Below are 23,277 nucleotides of genomic sequence, written 5' to 3' on the forward strand. Positions count from 1 at the left end.
TCGCCCACCCCTGGAGGACACCCATGGATGGGGGACACATCCCAGGTAAGTACAGGTAAGTTGAGGTAAGTATATATATTTTTTTTAAGTGGCATGGGGGGCCTAATTTGGGCCCCCCTACATGCCACTGTGCCCAATGACCATGCCCAGGGGACAGAAGTCCCCTGTGCATGGCCATTGGGCAAGGGGGCATGACTCCAGTCTTTGCTAAGATAGGAGTCATTTCAATGGGGGTTGTGCGTCAAAAAATGGCGCAAGTCCAGTTTGAGGCATGATTTTTGCCTCAAACCTGACTTGCACCATTTTTTGACGCACAGCCCTCATTTTCCCCTACGCTGGCGCTGCCTGGTTTGGGTCTTTTTTTTTTACTCAGACCAGTCCGCATTGCCGGCTAACGTCATTCCTTAAATGAGGCGCACGCATGGTGCGTAGGAATGGCGTTAGCCGGCGGTAAAAATTTTGATGCAAACCAGCGCCGGCGCTGGTTTGCGTCAGAAGGTATAAATATGGGCCTAAATATCCACAGTTGGCACTTTGATCTTTTAGGCGCTATTCTTCACTTTTATTTTTTAAAATTCAAAATTCAGAACTCCAGTTCTACTGATTATATTTTTGCTGCTTTGGTGTCAAATAATTTATTAAAATGTACTCTGTTTCTAAATTGGTATGGGATTTTTCTCATGTTGTGTTTTCACTTTATTACTGTTTAAGTGCTTCATAAATACTTTAAACATTACCTCTAAGTTAAGCCTGACTGCTTTTGTTCCAAGCTACTAGAGGGTTAAGCACTGGTTAATTTATTGACTTTTGTGGTTGACCCTCACAAGGATTGAGGTTGTTACTTGCGTAACTTTCCATTCCCCTCAACCAACATCCGAATTTCTCACACTACCATCCAATATTTGGTTATAAAGACACTGATCGGCTTACTGCTGCATGATTACACAGGAATGTTACCAGATGAATAACAGCGCACTCTAAGTACATTATTCAGCTGGCTAGAAACATTAGAAAAACTGATGATGCCACAACAGTTTGGGTGAAAATGTGCGGGTTAGTAGTAGCTGACGAGATTGCATTTAAGATCCTGTTACTATTGTATCAATATATCCTCTAACATGCATTAAACTATCTATGCCAGATCCTCATTCCTACAAGTATAGATGCATAAAACGTTTTGGAGCTACCTGAAAGAATGTGTCATTCACAAGAGGACAGAAAGGTTTCTTCTTTGTGATCTAGCAGTTTTAATAAATGTACTTCCTTGTGATCATCTCTCGACATTTCCACTTTCAAAATTAGCTGAAACACTCTTCTAATTCTCTGTCTTCATAGCAGTCACATCACCAGGTACAATTAATATAATCACTTATTAATACTTTTGCATGTGTAAGCACTATTTAATACTGCACATTAATTTAACCCCCATTAGAGCAAGGACAACCATACCCAGCAACCACTGATAAAAAGAGAGTTAGTGGTAAGAAGGCAGGCATTTTTTGTTACAGGTCTTCCCCAGTTTACAATGGCTCTTCTGCGTTGTGCATTTCCTTCAGTAATTAAGCAGCTTCTCCGACAGGCTAAAATGAGTGTGCTTTGCCCCTAACAGTGCCTTGAAGCATTGTGAGACGGAGATTCAAACCCTCGTTCAAAAGAGCACAAATTCTATGTGAGGACCAGAGGCGGGGATTATGTATCAAACTTCTTTTGTTTCAACTCCAGCTGCATTTAAAGTATCATTTTTACAAACCATTTTTACAAATCATTGTTCTTACAAAGACCAACGAGTGAAAAGCAAACTACATATGCCAGAACAGTTTGCTCCAAACCTTGTAGAATAGAGAGCGGACATTCTTCATACCAGTCACAACTTCCCACTGCTTAATTTGTAAATAAAGAGGTGCCGGTGCTCAAAGCCCTTCTCTCAAACATAAGGCTGCTGTATTTAAATCTGCCAGCACTGAATACTGAGGCAGCGTAATCCTGAAGCCACGTCTTGGCCTCTTCAGTCCATTTACGGCCACCCCTGCAGCTCATCCTGCCACTTTTTAGTTTTTCCTTCTTCCGTCTTTCCCATATGCGTCTTTTGCTCGCAGCAAATGCTTGAGGCATAAGAATAAGCCCCGGCCCGCACAAATAGGTGCCGGTGCTCAGCACCGGAAACAACAAGCACAAATTAAGCACTGCAACTTCCTCAGAAATGTCGTCCTCACTTCTTGCTCTGGCCACAAACTAAGTACCTCTTTTTAATGTTGATGCTTGTGTCCATTTTGAACCTCCTTACCCTGATTTGTTGCGTCACCTTTTGCTACAGCAAAACCTCTGTTCAATTGCACACATGGGTCCTCCCCCACAGAAAAGGCGTTTGATGTTTGTTTGGTGGCTGCTGTCGGGTAAAGCACTCGGTCCTCTCTCTCTAATGACAAGCCCAAGCTCCCTGCACTCCCATATGTTTTCTTTTTTGCGGCTAACAATATATATATATATATATATATATATATATATATATATATATATGTGTGTGTGTGTGTGTGTGTGTGTGTGTGTATATATATATATATATATATATATATATATATATATATATATATATATATATATATTAAAATAGCACCCATTCAAGCTAATTAATCTGTAATTGCCCTCCTGCCTTGTTTGGGACAGTTTTCTTTCACAGCTCTACAGGGCTGCTCCACCAAGAGGCAGCTGTAATGCTAAGTTACTCCTTTTGAACCTTTGGGGCAGGACTATACCGCAGTGGCAGGCCTCTAACCGTTTCTCCTGCAGTACAGGGCTCTTACCCAGCAAAGGTCCCAGTGAAGAACACTGTAGTGGCCAGTTATTCCCGAGTGATCATTTGAGGCCCAAATGCGCCTCTTTAAGTGCTCTGAGCGCTAGAGCAGAGATGTTTGAAGAAGACCTCTATAAGGAAGTTGTGATGGACCCCTACTCACTAGATAGCTTCCTCCTGTATACTACTGATACCTCTGTTAAGAGAGCAGAGTTGCAAGCCCTGCAGTCCCTGGGCAGACAACTGGAGCCTCTCTTAGCCACCCATCCTGAAATCCTCCATGGTTTGAAAGATCCTCAGGTTCTTTTAAATACTGAGCCCCAGGTTGCCCAGCTCTCTAACCTGGACTCCTTGGAAGGTGAGGGCAAAACCCAATTCAGCCAAGGAGGACCCCCATGATGCCTTCAAGCTCCTGCAAGATGCCTTTATGAAATGTTCCTGCCACGCTGGTATCATACCATATGCATCAGTGGCTGCTGGGGCTCCACCCCTGGTCACAAGGAGGGGTTTCTGATGAGGAACTGAACCCATGCCAGCCTATTCTACCCTGAAAGGGACAAAAAAACTGCAAACCTGGCTCCGAAACCCCATAAAGATTTACATATGCTGAAACTGGAAGACCCCATGTCCTTTGAGAGGTCCAGTAGAAACAAACAAAGGTTGAGAAAACCTCTGGATAAAGTCAGGGCCTGACTGGATGCATAGTGCCCACGTCCCTCCTTAGAAGGGAAGGTTTCTTCTACTATGGAGATTGATGGTACAATGGCCACTTTTCTTTAAAATTTCTTGAAGGACTCCAAGAAGGGGATCAACAGGTCTTGGAGATCCTGTCAGGATAAGTTGTTTTATGTGGTGGAGTCTCTCACTAAGATTTTAAAAATGGCATGGGAAGCCAAGGCTTAGAGGGATGTCATTTCCCAAGAGATCTTATCTGGTGCAGTGAGGGATTTGCCTGTTAAGCAATGCCAACTGCACTTATGCTACCAAGCGGAGACAAACTCTCCTGATAAAAAGTTACCCTGGGTTACATTATTGCACACATATTCTCAAAAACTATTGTGAATCCTTCAGTCACTCCTCATTCCACTCAGAACTACCCATACCCAATCTCTGGTGGTAGCTCATTACTTTGCTTTTGCTTCTATGCCAAGAACCCATTAATTTATACCACTTTTTTTATCACCCTCTACTACTTACAACCCCTCTCGCCTGCCCTTTCACTCACCCATTCCTTTACCTCCTTTATTACGCTGATCTCTATCCAGGAATAAATCATCCTATCCTGTGCCCCCACCCTCCTTTAAAGCCCCCAAATAATATATATATATATAACCTCTGACACTCAATACACTCACTCACCCAACTATACTTGTCATTCAGTTGCTCCTCTATGTTACCTTTTTTAAATCAGTGGCAGTCACCTTTCTACACCAAAACCACATTTCTGATCCTGAATTTCAAGTTTCTGTCAAGCCTCACTTCTGCAATTCCTCTCCAAATCTGTGAAATGACTGGTGTTCCGCAGGCTCAGGACCCACATGCAAACCACAGCCTACTAAATTCCCACTCTGGATTCCAGTACCAGTAGAGTTTACTCAGATGTCTCCAACTTCATCATCACAGAAAGAACACCACAACCACCCGCTGTCCACCCTCATGTTCCTTTACGTTTCTTCTGTATTTGACAATGCCAACTACCACAAACATCTGGCCACTCACTTTTTTCCTACAGTTAGATAGCTCACCCCTCCACAGGTTCTCTTCCTATTTCGCTAACTGACATTTCTCTGTTTTCTTGAGCTTCTCCAGCTTGCCATACTTTCTACTCTCTGTAAGTTTTCCCTGGTGATTAATCCTTATGCCTCTTCTCTTTTCACGTTGTTCCATTTTCTCTGAGACATCAGCTTCCTCACTCTGGTTCTTCTATTCCTTTACCACTGACCACATAAAGGTCTTCTCTTTTCTCACATTAAATCCCCACCTCCAATCCACATCCCACAACTCATTCACAGCCATCCACAAGTGGATGACCTTCTCTTCTCTCCAGTTGTTTTAAACTCTATCAAATCTGAGACGAGCTGCGTCATCACTTCAGTGACGCTCCTCAACTGCTCCTCATTTTCATTCTAAAAGCATCCTTATTGATGTCCCTCTACCACAGTAGACATTTCGATTTCCTCCAAATATGCAAAATTGCATAACCTCCAATTCAATCTGCCAAACCTTTGATAAAAACCAAAACCTGAGCAAAATCACCTACTGCAACAGCTTCTAACCACAATATGCCTTCACGCACACATATATGGTCATCAACTGAACCACATGTGCACAGGCCAGCCTTCCCTGATCCCCCCCAACCACTTTCTATCACCAACAGGCAGGTTGTCTCTCAGCCAATAACAGTGATTTGTTCAAGTTCCCAGCCTGGTCTGACACACAATGGCATCAGCATCTACTACCCCTCCTGTGTCATATGTTCAGTGCTCCAACATCTTTAACTCGGTGGTAAATTCCCATGAAAAATGATGGGGTTAGAAGCTGCTGCCCTTCGTGCCTCTTGCTCACGGAATCAGCACTCCATTGACTTAAACAGTTTACCCAGTTTCGGCATTCAAGATAGTTCTGTGGGGCTCCTAGGGAATTTCTGGGCTTGCCAACAGCCTTCTGCCTACAAATGTGCACATGGACATTGTCATTTTTTTTTCATATGAATTGTGCTACTTACTGTTCAATATGCCTCCTCCCCGTAAACACACTGCAAACCGGGTAAAGGTAATTTGTTCTCTTTAAATGCCTTTGCTACACTTTAAACAGTGATTTGGTATGATATGTTCTTGTAAAATTAAAACTAATAACTACAATTGATGACTTGATATAGAAAGACATTTGGTAAATGTACATACTATGTTCTCAATTTAAACATGTGCATAACAAGTTTATAGTAATAGTACCTTAATCCAGCCGATCGTCTAACCACTAGGAAGGCATCTACTGCATAGCAAAACAACCACCAGAAGCTGGCACTATAAAACAGCTGTATCCACATCTGCAGGAGAGAAATGTTTGTCAGTGGCAATCATAAAAATATTTGTTATACCTCGACTAAGTTTAAATGTTGAATTGTTTACAGTTTCTGTGGAAATTGTTCTCTCTTTAGAACATTGTTGCATAACATGTAAGCCAAGGGAAAAACTGGAAACTTCCACAGTCTCATCTAAAACAGAATATTTTGTGTAATTTTATTTTACATATGGGTACAGCAGGAAAATCTCTTGTACAAATTTTCAACTATTGCTTTTACGGTGTCACACCAGTAATTCTTACATATAAAGGCACATAGTTATAGAAGCTTAGCATCACCCTAATGCCAGTTATTTTGGTGCTAAAGGGGCGCTAACTTTTAAATCCATATTTCTATTTTTACACTAGACACGTCTGGCGTAAAAATATTGGAGTTAGCGCCATTTTTAAGATGCACCAACCCACCTTGCATCAATGAGATACAAGATAGGCGTTCCCTTTGTAAAAATGACGCTAGCCCCCAGCACCATATTTAGCGCCCGACGCAGAAATGACGCGCAACTGGGAGCGGGCCTAAATAATGGTGCTAAGCCCGTTTAGCATCATTATTTAACCCCTGGACAGACCAGGAGTTAAAGTGCAGGTAGGCCCATTTCCATGGATAAACACCATGGAATGGGCACAAAGATGCCCAATCCCCAGCAACACCACAGGGACATTACAGGAGGAGGGAGCCCATCCCAGGTAAGTAGCAGGTAAGTGTTTCTGTATGTGTGGTGTGTCATTAGGGGGCCCCTTACATGGGGCCCCCTGCCTGGCACAGGGTTTGTAGGGCTTGCCTAGGGATCACTGGTCCCCTGTGGTGGGCATTGGGGTAGGGGTAATGACTCCTGTATAAACTCAGTCAGGAGTCATTTTTTGGCTGCTTGTGCATCAAAAATGACGCTAGGCTGACTAGCAGCAGATATTTTGCCGCTAACCACCCTTACGTCATTTCTGACCCACTAGCAGCATTTCCCCTAACGCCATCCCTCACCAGCTAGCGTCTTTTTTTGGAGACGCTAGCCATTCTTTAGCTCCATTGTGCGTCATTTTATAAAAATGGCGCAAGGATGGCGTTAGGGAATGGTGTTAGCCGGCGTTAAAAAAACATGACGCATAAATGTGTTAGCGCAGTTGTGTACCATTTTTCATAAATATGGACCATAATGTCAATTGGAACATTCTTACTCTTTCTCTCCATTCCATCAGGGAATACTTGACCTTTAGGAAAGCGCTAATAACAATAATAATAGTAATAATAAAAATAATAAGAATATTAATAATAATGTTTGCAAATGCAGCAAAGTTATGAACGTTTTACCAAAGTTACATAAGTATGCCTGAATTATCGAGATTCAATGACCCCTTCAACCTCTTCGTAGATGCTTAATAACAGGAGTGTCCTGTCCCTAATATTATTGCATGCAGATGGGCCACCCCTCAAACATGGAGACAGGAAGTCTTTAGGAAAATGCCCTAACCATAAAGCATGTCTTTAGAAGGTTACACCCTAAAAATATCACCTTATGTGTTTTTCCTAATATTTAGAGGTGTGAGGTTGCATTATGAGCCACTATGAAAACAGGATATGGAGGTGATTCTATAGAACAGATCATTTCACGATAATGTCCAACAAATCTTAGAGGTGTAAGAGGCTGATTAACTAAGTTTTTCCGGCCTAGGTGTGTCTTACTCCTGACATGGTTGTGAGTTACACCTGAATATCCAAGCCTTTTTTCTGTGGCTCGTGGTATCTTTCTGCAAACAATTTTATCTGCAGACACATAATTGAGTTTTCTGGGGTGACATAGTGAGCAGCGTCATCATTGGGTTCCGCATCTGGGTACTCGCTTCCCCAGGTGAGTGACGCCTCCAATAGTAAGAAGAATATCTGGAAGAAGCTACTGAAGGGATCTGTGCAAAAAAAGGATAAAATTATCCCCATACCTATAAAAAGTGGGCCATGGTGCAAGGGTGTCTGCGTTGCATGCAGGATTCTTTTGATGCAGAACAGGACACCTTCCAGCACAATAACAATCCTGGGAGGATTTTTCCTAGTTCTATGTGTTCTGCAGAATGCAGCACACATAGAAAGAGAACAAACAAGGAGAAATAAACATATTTCTCCTTGTTGCGCCTTACCTGGGGAGGCGTAGGATTTTGGTGCATCCTCAGGTTTACCACGGTTGGTAGATATGGGAATGTGTCAACATCCATGGTTGCTGCATGGGGACAGCCACAGAAACACCCTTGGAACGCCTCCGTTGAGCCGAGAAAGCAACGCAGCAATCTCCGCTGCTTTGCCTTACTCTATATCAATGAGGCCATTTAAAACCACACAAAGTAGCTTTCCCTGGCCTCATGACTGGCGGAAATCAGTTCAATACATGCGAGTGGGCTGGCCCCACAAAAGATTTATACTATTTGCGTATATTTGAATATTGCTGATTCTTAAAATAGGGGATAAGTGCTAAGTAGCTGCTTCTCGCTGGAATGTCCCAGTGATGGCCAATCCACACTATAACATCCCTACAGAAAAGGACTTTCAGGATTGTGTCAAAAGAATAACTATGCTTTTTCAGAAATATCGGGACAGCATCTTAGCCCTGGCAAAACATGGTGGAACTGTTCCATGAAACGTATTGCTGTCCCGTGAAGAGCTGGCAGTATCCAGTTTAAGGAACAATGGCCCGTTAGAAAAGTGTAGTTACTGTCCTATTCTAGGAATAGAAGCCACATGTGCTCTGGAGGGTAACAGACCGTTTAAATTTAGAACTGCAATTAGCAGTAGTCATACTGTTCCATCGAAAATACAACAGCCCATCTGAGAAGTGTTGGTTCTAACCATTAAGTATGTGGCAGCGCTGCTGAGAAATGTGGTTTTGGTTTTCTCATGAATGTGAAGAATATGAAAGGTCAGTCATTATGATACAGTGACAGAAGCTGAAGATTTTTGGGGATAAGAAAATGGTAGCTATGTCGAGAGGTTAGTGGTCTAGTGTACCAACACCTTAGAAAATCTTCCCTGTATCTTTAGTTCCAGCTTCCGGGTCATTGATGGACCAGATGCACAAGAAGGCATAATTCAACTGCTTTGACATTCCGATACTGCTTAGTTTCGTCTCTTGGCATCTCTGTCCTTCTCCTTTTATGAGTTTGCCCTTTATCCCTTCCTTGTTCCTTCTGTCTTGGTTTAAATCGATTTGGGATGTGCTGTCCCCTCTTCCTACCTCCGCAGGTACTGGCTCTAGCCCACCCTCTGCTTTCGCCTGGTTGTTTTCGAAGTCTCTTGGTCTTCTGCAGTGACCGTCATAGCCTCACTGTCGAAAGTACTGGTAGCAGGATACCTAACTGGGAAACTGTGTCACTACAGTTCTCTCCTCATACTACTTTGAATTTATCTGTGATTCACATCCGAGTTTTCCAGTAAGGCCTTCTATCCAGAACAAACTTCCCTCTTGAAATGTCATTCACCACAAGGTAGGTCTCCCATTAACATCACTCTCTCTCTTTACAGTGACGACAGAGTGGCCTTCACTGCCGAGTCACAACATCATTGGACCTTGACAGTTTTTTTCAAAAATTGCCTGTCAACATGGCCCACTTAGCCCTGCCCTTTTAATGTTTTACTCCTGCGCTCACTGCCCCTAGCTACTAAACCCCAAATGTCCTCCCATGATAATGCGTTCCTCGCATGTTCTTCTCATATTTAACGTAGCAAAGTGTCAGAATGCGAGACCCAAACAAAACTTGTAAATGAACTGAACATTTGGGGGGAGTTTGCTTTTTAAACATTGTACTGCTACTGACTGTGTCAATTCTTCATTGAAAGTCATCAGTGAGTTCATGTACCGTGGACAGTTTTTTTCTTAACACTCTTGCTATCAAAACATTAGCAAGCATGTTCAAACAAGAGCACATGGTACAGAGAAATGCAGGAGTAAACAGAAATGCAGCCACTTCGCCAGTTCTCATGGCTTGGGAGCCACCTTATTCAGGTGGCTGTACCAGTGCATGTTAAAACATGCGCCTGGAGAACGTCCGGCTTAAGGTGATAACTCCAAACACTGTTCGAAATACCAGCAGGACAGTTGAGGAGCTTACTGAGCTGGTGTTTGGTATTCAAGTGTCAGTGCAAACACAAGATTCAGTGGAAAGAAGGGGAAGAAAGAAGGAAACGAACGGAAAGAAAGAGGGAAGACAGAAAAGGAGAGGAGGGGGGCGGGGCGGGGTGGGGCGATAGGAGGGGGGGGGGGGGGGGATTTGCTAACACTTCCACAACCGCACGTCCTTTTGTGTAAAGCCGTTTGAGAATAAAAGACGCATTCAATTCTTCAGGTAAAAATGGTGACACAATAAGTGAACAATTACGAAGTGAGAAGTGCCTAGTGAATAAGGGCCAAACTGGGCTTCAATGAGAACAGGACAGTAAAGAATGCCAGCCAGGCCTATCCCCTCTTCCTCTACCCCAGCCAGATGGCAGTCTCAAGAATGGAATTACAGAAGGTCTGAAGGGACAGTGTTAATGGAAATGAGCTGCATCAGTAGGTTGGTTTAGCCAGGTCTTGCTCTCCTGGAGAGGAATCACCCATCTTGAATTTTTAAAGTTAAGTGCTTTGTGGGACAAGAATATGATACTTTGGAGGGTGTTTTTGGGTGGCACCCTGTACCTTGTTGGACAGGGGTGCCCCCCCGCTTGTCACCCCAGATCATTGAATAAGTATGTGAGAGCTGCATAGCAACTCAGATCTGCTGCCTGAAACTACAAGGAGAAGAAAGACTACCCTGCTGGAACCCTGTTCTGCACCCCAAATGACTGCACTCTGAAGAACTGTCCCTGATGCACACTGGAAACTATAGCCCAGAGGACTTTGTCTGGCTTCCAAAAGGATTAAAGAGTAGACTTCCTGAAAGCAATGGGTTAACAGAGATTCCCTGTACCATCTCCCTCAAGAGTCCCCAGCCTGGAGTGCACCCATTGGACTTTTAAGGATATGGCCAGGTGCATTGTGGGAATTGTAGTTCCAAACTCTCAAGGACCATCTCAGAGCCTCTAGACCCTTGGGTTTGTGTGTTGGACTTTGAACCCTCAAGAGGAACTTCAGGAAGAAGTTCCATAAGTTCGGAGCAACTTTTGCAAAAGCTCTGTAAGTGGTCCGATGCAACGTCGTGAGTCAAGCCAACTTTCTTCAACCATTACCGGGCCTGAATTTTGGGTTTGTTCTGCTGAAAGCTCTGAGCTCCAGCCTTCCAGGATTTAACTGGGGCCTCACGGAGAAGCAATTCAACAATGTTGCATTAAAATCGGCTTGCTGGAGGGGACTGTACGACTTTGAGACAAATTCTTCCCAAAAAGTTTTTAAGTCTGAAGGTAAAATTTTGACCGAGGCCTCCTGCTCAGTGTATCCGAGCAGAGCGCCATTGTGGTCAGCCTCAAATTGTGGCTTGGCTGTGGTCTAGTGCAAACAGATGTCCACAGTTGGCCCTACTGCCTTTTAAGCACTAGAAAGAACACTGTGTAATTTAATCTTTAAAAAATCATATCTCTGGTTCCCTACAATGGATTTGGTGCAATTTAAAAGATTTAAATATTTCCCATTTTTATAAATTTGTGTGGTCAAATTGTTGCCTAGTGCCAGAACAGGCACCCTTGCACCATGGTACAAGGGTGTCTGTGTTTTTGGCAGGATTGTTTTTGTGCAAAGGAACAATCCTGGGAGGCATGTTCCTCTTTCTATGTATGCTGCAACATAGAAAGAGGAAACAACAATGAGAAATAAAGATATTTCTCCTCATTGCACCTGCCCTGGAGAGGCATACAATTTTGACGAATTCCCAGGTTTACAGATTCTTGTAAATCTAGGAATAGGTCAAAACCCATGGGTGTTGCATGGGAAAACCCACTGCAACGCCCATGGAACACCTCCCTGATGCAGTGTAAGGCAACGCAGCGACTTGCACTGTGTTGCCTTACACCATACCTACAAGGCAATGAAAAGGCACGCAAAGTGGCTTTGAGTAGCCCTGTAGATATGGGTCTGCACTATGCGTCGCCGGTACGTAACGCAACTGCAGCGCACGGAGCTTGTAAATATACCCCTCTTTCATTTTAGTAGGTGGCAGTGGGAGGGTTGCGCCTCTTGGTCAGAGTTCCTTCCTGTGATGCCTTCTGTCCTTTGTCATGCGGAGGTCAGAGTCAGAGCACTACAGGGCCAGAGTATTCTCCTGCCTCGTGCTGATCGGCTCCCCAGTTGAGGCTGCTGGCATTTACTGCTTCTAATTGTTGGCTGTCTAGGATTCGTTCACTCTTCCGTGGGCTAACTCCACTGCCCTGTGTTGTAGCCACCTGTTCACACTGCGCTTCCATTGCTCCTAAGGGCGTCAGACAGACTCCTATCGCCTGCTTCTTCTTTTGTCTGGCTGGTGGATCCAAGTGCCTTATAGCTGGGAGGTGTAGCGCACTGGATGCAGCATCTTGCCAGGTGCGTTTTTAGGCCTTCACACTGTTCGGCCTAAAGTGAATGTCCAAAATGGAGACATATCACCTGTCTGAAACCCTGTGGGGTGTCTCCTCCCATTCTCAGCTGCAGCAGCTGCCTTGTCTGCCCCCACTCTGATTGTTGTGGCACCATCTCGCCAGCACCGAGAACAGTACTTTCCAATGCATGTCATAATGCAGCCTTGTGCATTACCAGCCAGCTACATATATGGGACTCTCCTCACATCATGATCTTAGCACTACCATATGCAGCAAGTGTGCTGACATTCCCTCCTGTGCAGGCCAGAGCAGAGGTCATCACCCCAGACACAGCCAGGTGAGAGGCTGCCTGGCTAGGAGGTAGCAGGAAGCAGGGTCCGGTCTGCCTTATCACCATTGTGGAGTTGTGGGCCCTATTTCCTCATGCTGTAATACATGCTGACACGGGCTTTGAATGGGTGGTCAATCAACTGTGTCCCGGACATGTGCGCACTGCCCCTTTTATTAGCAATGTTACCTGACTGGAGACACCTGTGATGGATGGGTGTGGGTGAGTGAAGACAGTGCCACACGAGAGGGGCTGCTGCGTGACGTGTCCTGAGTGAGCCGGCAATAGCACCCATGTGCGATTACCAGGTGGCATTGCAGCATCACAACTGCATACCAGGAAGTGAAGTCTGCAGCTTCTACTTGCTGCCAAACTGAATCAGAGGAGCTTGGGCCCCTGATTTCTTCCTGGCCTACCTGAGAATGTGTTGCATTCCAGCACTACTGCCCTTCATTGGTGTTGACCTGTGTGGCTCATGTTCCTATTTCCAGGCAGACCAAGCCTTTTCTGATTAAGCAGGATGCAGGGTTCACTGACGTGCATGAGTCCATTTCTAATTCCTCAGTGTTGTGGTACAGGCCCACTAGATAAAGGACCTTTGTACTGTCACTGTCACTGTGAGTCCTTCTTGCCTGGAAGTATGGCAGAGGAGGGCCATGTGCATCCTACGAATCGGAGTATGTGGAATAACACATTTTTCATAGCCTGACTGGAGGCCTCTCCATGGTGATTTGTAACTGTCTTCAGAGTTCAGTCCTTTTGGTTTTGATGGTGACAATACACCTCATAGATAAACACTTGCAAAAGTTGCCACATTTAGTAAAGAAGCAGCTTGTGACCCGTGAGAGACCCAGGTTTTTTCACTTTTAGACCTCTGTTTTTTTTTACCTCTGCTGTGATTGAATCACTCTAATGGAGTGCAGCTGGAGTAAGAGTCTCTGGGCAGGTTACACATGAGCATGGGTACACTACACACACACATACACAAGCACATATGAGTGCATACTGATTATGGAGGGATGTTATCTGATTCAGCATAGCATTTGTGCACAGGCTGTCCACAGGAAGTTCCAGCCAGCTGTGAAGATTTGCTGTGGCACATGTGGAGTGGGCACGGGCTCCCAATTTGTAGAAATCTCCAAATCCATTTTTTAGCCCCTGTAGGAGGCTGGCCCTCTATGTACTGTGCAAAGCTAGGCACACTGTGCAGGGGGTCCAGGCAACCACACGTTGTTTTAAAGAGGTAAAAACTAGACCACCTAATGCTCTAATTTTTATGGTAGGATAAATAAATGAGATCACACACTCAAAAGAATAACTACAGACCAATTTTTAAGAACACTTCAGATTTTTATAAAAATTTAAAGATGAAGATCACCAAAATTGGGTACTTTTTAATTTATGAATTAGTGAAGTTTTAATAAAAATAGTATTTTTGTAATTATGCTCCATAGAAATCAATAGCGAAAATACTTTGAAAATGCATATGAAATCAGGCAGTTTGTTTACCAATGTCTCCTTTTGCAGGTATGTCGAGGTCATCGGTGGGTACTATGAAGCAGCTGGATAAGTTCGGGCAGCTCCCGGTTTCGTCAGGAGCAGCTTCAGAAAGTCGAGCTGGTGCCAGGCCACTGCGGGGGACCACTTGGAAAAGCACTGCACAGGTGGACTTCAAGGTAAGTCCGGTGGGTCCCCTTGGATTGTCGAGGTCACAAGTGATGGGGGACCCTTAGGGCACAGCTAGATCTTTGGTGCAGCGCACAGGGCAGCTGGGTGCAGAGCGAATCGGTGAGCCAGGAGCTGTGTGCAAAGGTGTGCTTGGAAGCAGGAGGTAGGTCTATTTGAGGGTCGCTTGCAGGTCAGCAGGGGCACTTTGATGGGAGGTCCTGGTGGTTTTTGAAGTCCCTCAACTGGGGCTTCCTCCTGGTCCTTTTACAGTCTGGAATGGATTGTCCTTCTCGGTGCCCGCTGTGAGGTGACCAGTACTTACGGCTATTGAACCGTTTGGCCACTGGAGGGTGCAGTGCCCCCAAACTTGCCACACTTGCAGGGTTTGTCCTCTCGGTCCGACAGGTGGAGTTTGGTCTGGCTGCGGTGTCTGGTTCCATGGCCAGCAGCCAGTCAGGGAAGTGGCCTTCACTGGGTCGTTGGTGCCGTGTTGCAGTAGAGTGATGCTTTCACTCTGGAGGGAGATTTTTGGAGGTTTTTGAAGAGTGGAGGTCCTCTGTGGGTTTGTAGAGTCCCTCCAGTGTCCAAGCAATGTCACAGCAGCAATTGTCGAGTACTGAGTACTGCAGGCAAGGATTGGCACCTTTTCTTTGTGCAGCAGGACTTCAGTTCTCAAGCCTTGGGTCTTATTTGTTACTGGTCTTCTTTTGTCCTTGGAATGAGATTTCTTAGTCTAGGGATGCCCACTAAATACTGGATTTAGTGGGTGCTTAAGGGAGTATCTGGTAGTGACCAATGGGTCATCTACCTTAGGGTGGCTACACCCACTAAGTGACCACTTACTGTGTGTGCCTAGTTTCCCTCTGTTGCTCTGGTCAAAATTGGGTGAGTGCAATAGGGGCAGACATCTGCTGCTAGCAGCAGACCTGGGGGTCACGCATTAAGTATGGTAAGCCCTTAGGAGGTTGCTAGCAGGGCAGTGCACATTCCTGAGGGAGGGGTATTAGCACCTCCACCCTGGAAGGGATCTGTTCTGAGTCCCAGTGAGCAGGATCTCTCACCCTAGGGGCTCAGAGTTTTGTCTGGTGGTAGCTGGCTGGTTGTGACTGGCCAGCAACCATGCCAGGGTAGTTAGCTTGTGTAGGGGGCACCTCTAAGGTGACCCATGGGTACATTTTCTAATAGATCCAGTACTGGCACCTGTTTGGACTTATCATTCTGAGTTGTTTGATACCAAACAACCCAGGGTTCAGGTTAGCCATCATGTAGCTGTGAAACTCATACTGACAAGTGCTCCATGGATCAACCCGTCTGTAGTAAAAGGGCTCTGAACTTGTACTTTTTTTTGGGGGGGGGGGATTTTGTCTCCAGACCTAGTAGCAATAGCTGTCTACCTCCATGTTGGGGCAGCAGAGCATGGACTCTAGTGGAATTCTCATGTCTGTGGGTGCCCTCAGAGTGAGGACAGGACACTGGCACTCTACAAATGTCATAAGGCCATTTGTGCTTAAGGGGTGCATGTTGACAGAGTGGTCTGCTTCGAGGTACCTAGGGTGCTTCTGTAAGAAGACCCAAGGTTAGACAACTACTAAAGTCTAGTCAGGAATGCAGGTCCAGGGACTTTCAGCCCTCTTCAGCGGAGGAAAGTGCAGCAGTACCAAAGGTCTATGCAACCAACCTGAAATGACCAAAAAATCCCCATCTAAACTTTGGAGGCCAAAAGGACCCAAAGGAGCACTCTAGGAGGCTAGAAAATGCCACGAGAATTCAAATGCACCAAATTCTATCAAACCTGGCCCATCAGGCCAGAGTTATCTCAAAAAGTAGCAGCCGCACCATATATAATGCTATTAATCTGGTGATGGCCCTGATGGCAAAAGTCAATATACAGCTGTGCTGCAGTGTGTACACTGGCTATGCCCGTGTGCCATCAAAGGTTAATTCCAAGAGGGATGTGAAATTTGGCCTTGGAGAGCCATGTGCCATTGCTTCCTCCTCTGGGGACAAATGTACAGTCCAGCGTGAGTTGCATACATTGCCAAATCAGGTGAATCAAAAGGTTCCTATGAAGGAAAAACAAACACAAAAAAGACACAGACCATATTGAATTGAAGGAAAAGCTATAGGCCATAAAGAGCAGTGACTAAAACCCTTGAAAGGGCTATTACAATGTGCATAATGTTGTGGTGCACCATCAAAACTGTACGGTTTCTTTGGAGGGCTGTCATGAGCACAGTAGCCACCCACCGGAGCCCTTACCATATTTTTTAAAAAGTTGGTCACTCTAAGATGCCTGAGGTAATATATGAGTGACTCCAGGAGAGGTTTACATGCTGAAACGCTGTAGCAAGTAAGACTAAATAACAGGCCCAACATCATTTTTGAGCAGTTTAGGTCAAGAAGAACTGCCATCAAAAGAAAGCAAGACAGCAGTGAGAAGGAGGGCACAGAGTCCATCAATCTGTAGCCAATATGACACCCTTAAGCTAACGCAGCTTAGGCTAGACACAAACGGGGCACAGACAATAAATGGTGTTCACATTATCACAATTGTGCAAAAAAGCATAAAAGCTGCTAGTAGCGCTTTGTTGGGGCTCCCAAGGGAACGCTTGGGCAATACTGCAACTGGGATCACATCCTGCAACACACACGTCAACACAAAGCTGGGCAACTCAGGGCTAGTTAGCCAGGAGAACCCCTGCAGTAGCCGCCAGCTGCCCACAACCAAGAGGGGCTGCTCTATACAGTAAATGGCAGAAAGGCTTAAATGTAGGTGGATATGGTGAAGACAGTAAATCAGGAGAACCCATATCAAGGCCTAACACAGCCTGCATAGAACAGGTTCCACCCTTCAGTGGCAGCATACAGGACTTTACACAGAATGACGTTTAGGCTACCAGTCAGTTGTTTTGGAGTGTGGTTGTAGGAAGTTGGCTCTGTATGCACTATTTCAAAGTAAGGAATAGCATGCACAGAGTCCAAGGGTTCCCCTTAGAGGTAAGATAGTGGCAAAAAGAGATAATACTAATGCTCTATTTTGTGGTAGTGTGGTCGAGCAGTAGGCTTATCAAAGGAGTAGTGTTAAGCATTTGTTGTACATACACACAGGCAATAAATGAGGAACACACACTCAGAGACAAATCCAGCCAATAGGTTTTGTTATAGAAAAATATCTTTTCTTAGTTTATTTTAAGAACCACAGGTTCAAATTCTACATGTAATATCTCATTTGAAAGGTATTGCAGGTAAGTACTTTTGGAACTTTGAATAATTACAGTAGCATATATACTTTTCACATAAAACACAAATAGCTGTTTTAAAAGTGGACACACTGCAATTTTCACAGTTCCTGGGGGAGGTAAGTTATTGTTAGTTTTCTCAGGTAAGTAAATCACTTACAAGTCTCAGGTTTGGGTCCAAGGTAGCCCACCGTTGGGGGTTCAGAGCAACCCCAAAGTTACCACACCAGCAGCTCAGGGCCGGTCAGGTGCAGAGGTCAAAGAGGTGCCCAAAACACTTAGGCTTCAATGGATAGAAGGGGGTGCCCCGGTTCCGGTCTGCCAGCAGGTAAGTACCCGCGTCTTCGGAGGGCAGACCAGGGGGTTTTGTAGGGCACCGGGGGGGACACAAGTCAGCACAAAAGTACACCCTCAGCAGCACGGGGGCGGCCGGGTGCAGTGTGCAAACATGCGTCGGGTTTTCAATGGTTTTCAATGAGAGACCAAGGGATCTCTTCAGCGGTGCAGGCAGGCAAGGGGGGGGCTCCTCGGGGTAGCCACCACCTGGGCAAGGGAGAGGGCCTCCTGGGGGTCACTCCTGCACAGAAGTTCCGTTCCTTCAGGTGCTGGGGGCTGCGGGTGCAGGGTCTTTTCCAGCCGTCGGGACTTTAGGTTCAGGCAGTCGCGGTCAGGGGGAGCCTCGGGATTCCCTCTGCAGGCGTCGCTGTGGGGGCTCAGGGGGGACAACTTTGGTTACTCACAGTCTCGGAGTCGCCGGAGGGTCCTCCCTGAGGTGTTGGTTCTCCACCAGTCGAGTCGGGGTCGCCGGGTGCAGTGTTGCAAGTCTCACGCTTCTTGCGGGGATTGCAGGGGTCTTTAAATCTGCTCCTCTGTAACAAAGTTGCAGTTCTTTTGGAGCAGTGCCGCTGTCCTTTGGAGTTTCTAGTCTTTCTTGAAGCAGGGCAGTCCTCTGAGGATTCAGAGGTCGCTGGTCCTTTGGAAAGCGTCGCTGGAGCAGGTTTCCTTGGAAGGCAGGAGACAGGCCGGTAGGACTGGGGCCAAAGCAGTTGGTGTCTTCTGTTCTTCCTCTGCAGGGGTTTTTCAGCTCAGCAGTCTTCTTCTTCTTGTAGTTTCAGGAATCTAAATTCTTAGTTTCAGGGAAGCCCTTAAATACTAAATTTAAGGGCGTGTTTAGGTCTGGGGGGTTAGTAGCCAATGGCTACTAGCCCTGAGGGTGGGTACACCCTCTTTGTGCCTCCTCCCAAGGGGAGTGGGTCACATTCCTATCCCTATTGGGGGAATCCTCCTTCTACAAGATGGAGGATTTCTAAAAGTCAGAGTCACCTCAGCTCAGGACACCTTAGGGGCTGTCCTGACTGGCCAGTGACTCCTCCTTGTTTTTCTCATTATCTCTCCTGGACCTGGACTTGCCGCCAAAAGTGGGGGCTGTGTCCAGGGGGCGGGCATCTCCACTAGCTGGAGTGCCCTGGGGCATTGTAGCACGAAGCTTGAGCCTTTGAAGCTCACTGCTAGGTGTTACAGTTCCTGCAGGGGGGAGGTGTGAAGCACCTCCACCCAGAGCAGGCTTTGTTTCTGTCCTCAGAGGGCACAAAGGCTCTCACCGCATGAGGTCAGAAACTCGTCTCTCAGCAGCAGGCTGGCACAGACCAGTCAGTCCTGCACTGAACAATTGGGTAAATACAGGGGGCATCTCTAATAAATCCAACACTGGCATCAGTGTGGGTTTATTATTCTGAGAAGTTTGATACTAAACTGCCCAGTATTCAGTGTAGCCATTAGGGAGCTGTGGAGTTCGTTTTTGACAGACTCCCAGACCATATACTCTTATGGCTACCCTGCACTTACAATGTCTAAGGTTTTGCTTAGACACTGTAGGGGCATAGTGCTCATGCACTGGTGCCCTCACCTATGGTATAGTGCACCCTGCCTTAGGGCTGTAAGGCCTACTAGAGGGGTGACTTATCTATACTGCATAGGCAGTGTGAGGTTGGCATGGCACCCTGAGGGGAGTGCCATGTCGACTTACTCGTTTTGTTCTCATCAGCACACGCAAGCTGGCAAGCAGTGTGTCTGTGCTGAGTGAGGGGTCCCCAGGGTGGCATAAGATATGCTGCAGCCCTTAGAGACCTTCCCTGGCATCAGGGCCCTTGGTACCAGGGGTACCAGTTACAAGGGACTTACCTGGATGCCAGGGTGTGCCAATTGGGGAATCAAAAGTACATTTTAGGTGAAAGAACACTGGTGCTGGGGCCTGGTTAGCAGGGTCCCAGCACACTTCTCAGTCAAGTCAGCATCAGTATCAGGCAAAAAGTGGGGGGGAACTGCAACAGGGAGCCATTTCTTTACAGTGGTCCTCCAAGGTAACCCATGTTAGGAAAACACACAACAAGCAGACTGAATTTTGGTCTGTTGCCTAGCTCGCAGGCAAACAATTCACATCTCAATATAGTAGCACATGCACAGCCCACATTCCAGGACAGGCTAACTACAACTTGCCAGAAGTAACACTGGTACTGCAGCCAAAAACAGAAGGAGGCATCCAAACAACCGAATAAACAGTGTTGACCCCACTGCAGCGTGGGAAGGAGCAGCAACAAGCACGGGGAAGTTGGCACATTCAACAAGTGTGTAGGTGAGAGTATCCCCAGAGGAACCTTCTACGGTGGCAAACCTAATTTCACCGTCGGTGTAGGAGAGGATTTGGCACACAGAGTTCATAGCTATATTCCTCCTGCTAGAGATTTAGCAGGGCAGGTTGAACTTGCTTCCTCAGGAGAAAAGGGATGCAGGGAACAGCTAAAAGCAAGGGTATGGAAATAGAGAAATATAGACAATTGGATGGATGTGATTAGGGGTTAGCATCCATCTTTTTAATTTAGACATTTCCCTTCAGTATGCCTGCCCTTTAGTTGTACCCATCAAAACTCCCTGAGGCTTACATCATGTTTGGGGGTGATGCATTGTTCAGCTATAATGAGGGTTTTTTGTTATAAATGCAGAGTTGACCGGTTATGAAGTAGGAACACAAGAACATAATAGATTATACAAATAAGATGGTGGCATCCAAGGAATGGGTTGCTAAGCTGCAGCAGTCTTTTAGCCCCCTCACAAGAAAGAAACCTGATAAGTTCAGGCCAGCATCCAAATCTAAGCCTTTCTTAGAGAATGGTGGATACACAGGACCAAGATCTATTTGCTGGAAACATGTGAATGGGAATGGACTTGGGGTCTAGTTTGTAAGTCAAAGCATGCATGTAGCAACAGTTAGGGGCAGGAGGAGTCACAAAGTCAGAGTTTGTAAAATGACACAGATCATGGCGAAACGAAGGAGCCTTCAAATTAACAATAACCTTTCTAACACATATCCCCTTTCCACCCACAGAATGGTTGGAGGATAACATAAACCCATGAAGTTAATCATCACCAGCAGGGCAAAGGTTGTCAAATGAATAGCCTAATTCTGGTCCCATCTCCCACCGCATTAGCAGTCCTAAGGTGAATTTTGAATGGTTACCAGAAGAAAAATTACACTCATCAGCTGCTGTTAGCCTTCCAAGAAGGCTTCATTACCCCTAGACAGGTTTGCGGACCACATGGACTTGCAGAAGTCTGAAATCAGCTATTTCCTATCTTCAATGTGTCTTCACTAGAGGTGGTCTGGATAAAGGAGCCCTGGCTATTTAGATTGACACAGCATCTGTTACACCCATCATGCAAATGAATTAACTATGGAAATGACAGAACAATGCTAACCTATGCCACCATATATAATGCTATTAATCTGGTGATGGTCCTGATGGCAAAAGTCAATATACAGCATGCATTTTATCAGTCCACCCTATTACCTTCCACTAGCTGGGTTTCCAGCTGTGTTGAGGACCAATTATTTTAAGACAAATGCCTACCCATGGGGCCTCAGTTTCTTGCTCCTATTTCAAGATGCTGAGTCCATTCCTAGAATGGGCATTGCACCAGTTGCACCTAGAGGGCAGGAAGCTGCACTGCTTAAATACTTTCTTCGTTGTGGGCAGGCCTGATTCTGAGCAATACAGCTCCCTCCTTGCATTCTTTGTACAGCTGGCAGGCATGCTGCAAGTTCATTTTGTGAAGGACAAATCAGCTAGTCTCACTACAAGATTGATGTTTCTAGGGATAGAAATGGACTCAATCCATTGTATGCTGCTTCAGAATAAATTGAAGGAGGCGGTGGCAGGGCTCTTATCAAAATGCAGGGCGACCATGGAGAAGCTCCAAACACTGCAGGACAAATTACATTTAGTCGGGAGGAGTAGAATTCACAAAATTGGGCCATTTGTGATCACAAAAATGCTTTTTGATACGTACAAACACTAAACTGAGATTCTAGAGAATCACAGTTTGAGTTTGCGAACCAGTATTTGTAGGGAGAATGTATAGGTTGTCCCTACCAAATACCAATTGTTAGAAATGGATTCTCTAGTTGGCAGAGGTATACACCTTTGTCCAAATAGGGATCACAATCCTAGTCAGGGTAAGTCGCAAACAATCCAAATTATTCTGTGCCCACCCTCTGGTAACTTGGCACTGAGCAGTCAGGCTTAACTTAGAAGGCAATGTGTAAAGTGTTTGTGCAATAAATCATGCAATAACACAGTGAGAACACCACACAAAGACACCACACAGGTTTAGAAAAATATAGGATATTTATCTGATTACATTAAGGTCAAAACGATTAAGATTTGATAATCACTAGTTGAAATATCACTTTTGGAATGATAAGTAGAGTCTTTAGCTCATAAAAGCAACAATTGTCTCTTGCAAGCACAAAGTACCTGGTTTACGTCAAAATTACACGCACGAAGATTGCAGAGGAGGAGATGCATGGAAAAAGGTAGGTGTTCGTCAGATTTCCAGATGCACACACGGAAGATGTGTTGATTCTTTCCCATGTGGCAAGGGCTTTGCATCGAATTCCAGCACGCATACTTGAATCCTCTTTGCGATGTGGGGTCTTTTGACGCCCAGGGACGATGTGTGGAAATCCTGGGTGTGCGGGGTGAAGTCACAGCTGTTGCGTCGATCCGGTGGGTGATGTGGCAGAATTTCTGCCACCTGGCTGTTGCTGTGTCGATTCCTCTCACAGGAAGTTGGGTTGTGTCATTTCGGCTCGGCGATGCGTCGATACGGTGGGCTGTGCGTTGAAGTTCTGGTCGCAACATTGGTGCAGCGTCGATCTCCACTCGTGGCGCCAGGATGCGTTGTTCCAGTTCGGCGATGCAGTGATTTTCTCACTGCTGGACAGGCTGTGCATTGATTCCAGCAGGCCGTGCGTCGATCTTCACCGCAGAAGGAGTTTCTTTGCAGAGATGAAGGCCCTCATTATGACCCTGGTGGTGAGTGATAAAGTGGCAGTAATATCGCCAACAGGCTGGCGGTAACTACAGCCAAATTATGACCATGGCGGGGATAACTCCCATGGGCAGCCAATGTACCACACCAACCGCCAGGGCGGAAGCAACACTCACCACGGCGGTAGCCGCCAACAGCCAGGCGGAAGACAAAGTACTGCCCACCATATAATGACACAGTAAACTGCCACCTTTTCCGGGGCGGTACCAACGCTATCAAAAGCCTGGCGGAAACACATCACTGAAGAGAACTGACTCACCATCGGAGACACAGAGAAGAAGAACGCCGCCATGGAACCCGAACTGCAAGTTTTCCCGATGAT

General features: G+C 45.8%; 1 protein-coding gene across 2 annotated transcripts in view; it reads right to left on the minus strand.

Annotated features, from left to right (window-relative positions):
• Window positions 1-23,277, minus strand: part of GPR143 (G protein-coupled receptor 143) — a 362,560-nt gene that overhangs the window by 312,801 nt on the left and 26,482 nt on the right. For both annotated transcript variants that reach the window (XM_069205143.1, XM_069205144.1), the window contains exon 3: window positions 5,743-5,837. In XM_069205143.1, coding sequence (XP_069061244.1) covers window positions 5,743-5,837 — 95 coding nt within the window. The remainder of the gene's footprint in view (window positions 1-5,742; window positions 5,838-23,277) is intronic.

The sequence above is a fragment of the Pleurodeles waltl genome, chromosome 8 (genome assembly GCF_031143425.1).
Source record: "Pleurodeles waltl isolate 20211129_DDA chromosome 8, aPleWal1.hap1.20221129, whole genome shotgun sequence".
Taxonomy (NCBI): domain Eukaryota; kingdom Metazoa; phylum Chordata; class Amphibia; order Caudata; family Salamandridae; genus Pleurodeles; species Pleurodeles waltl.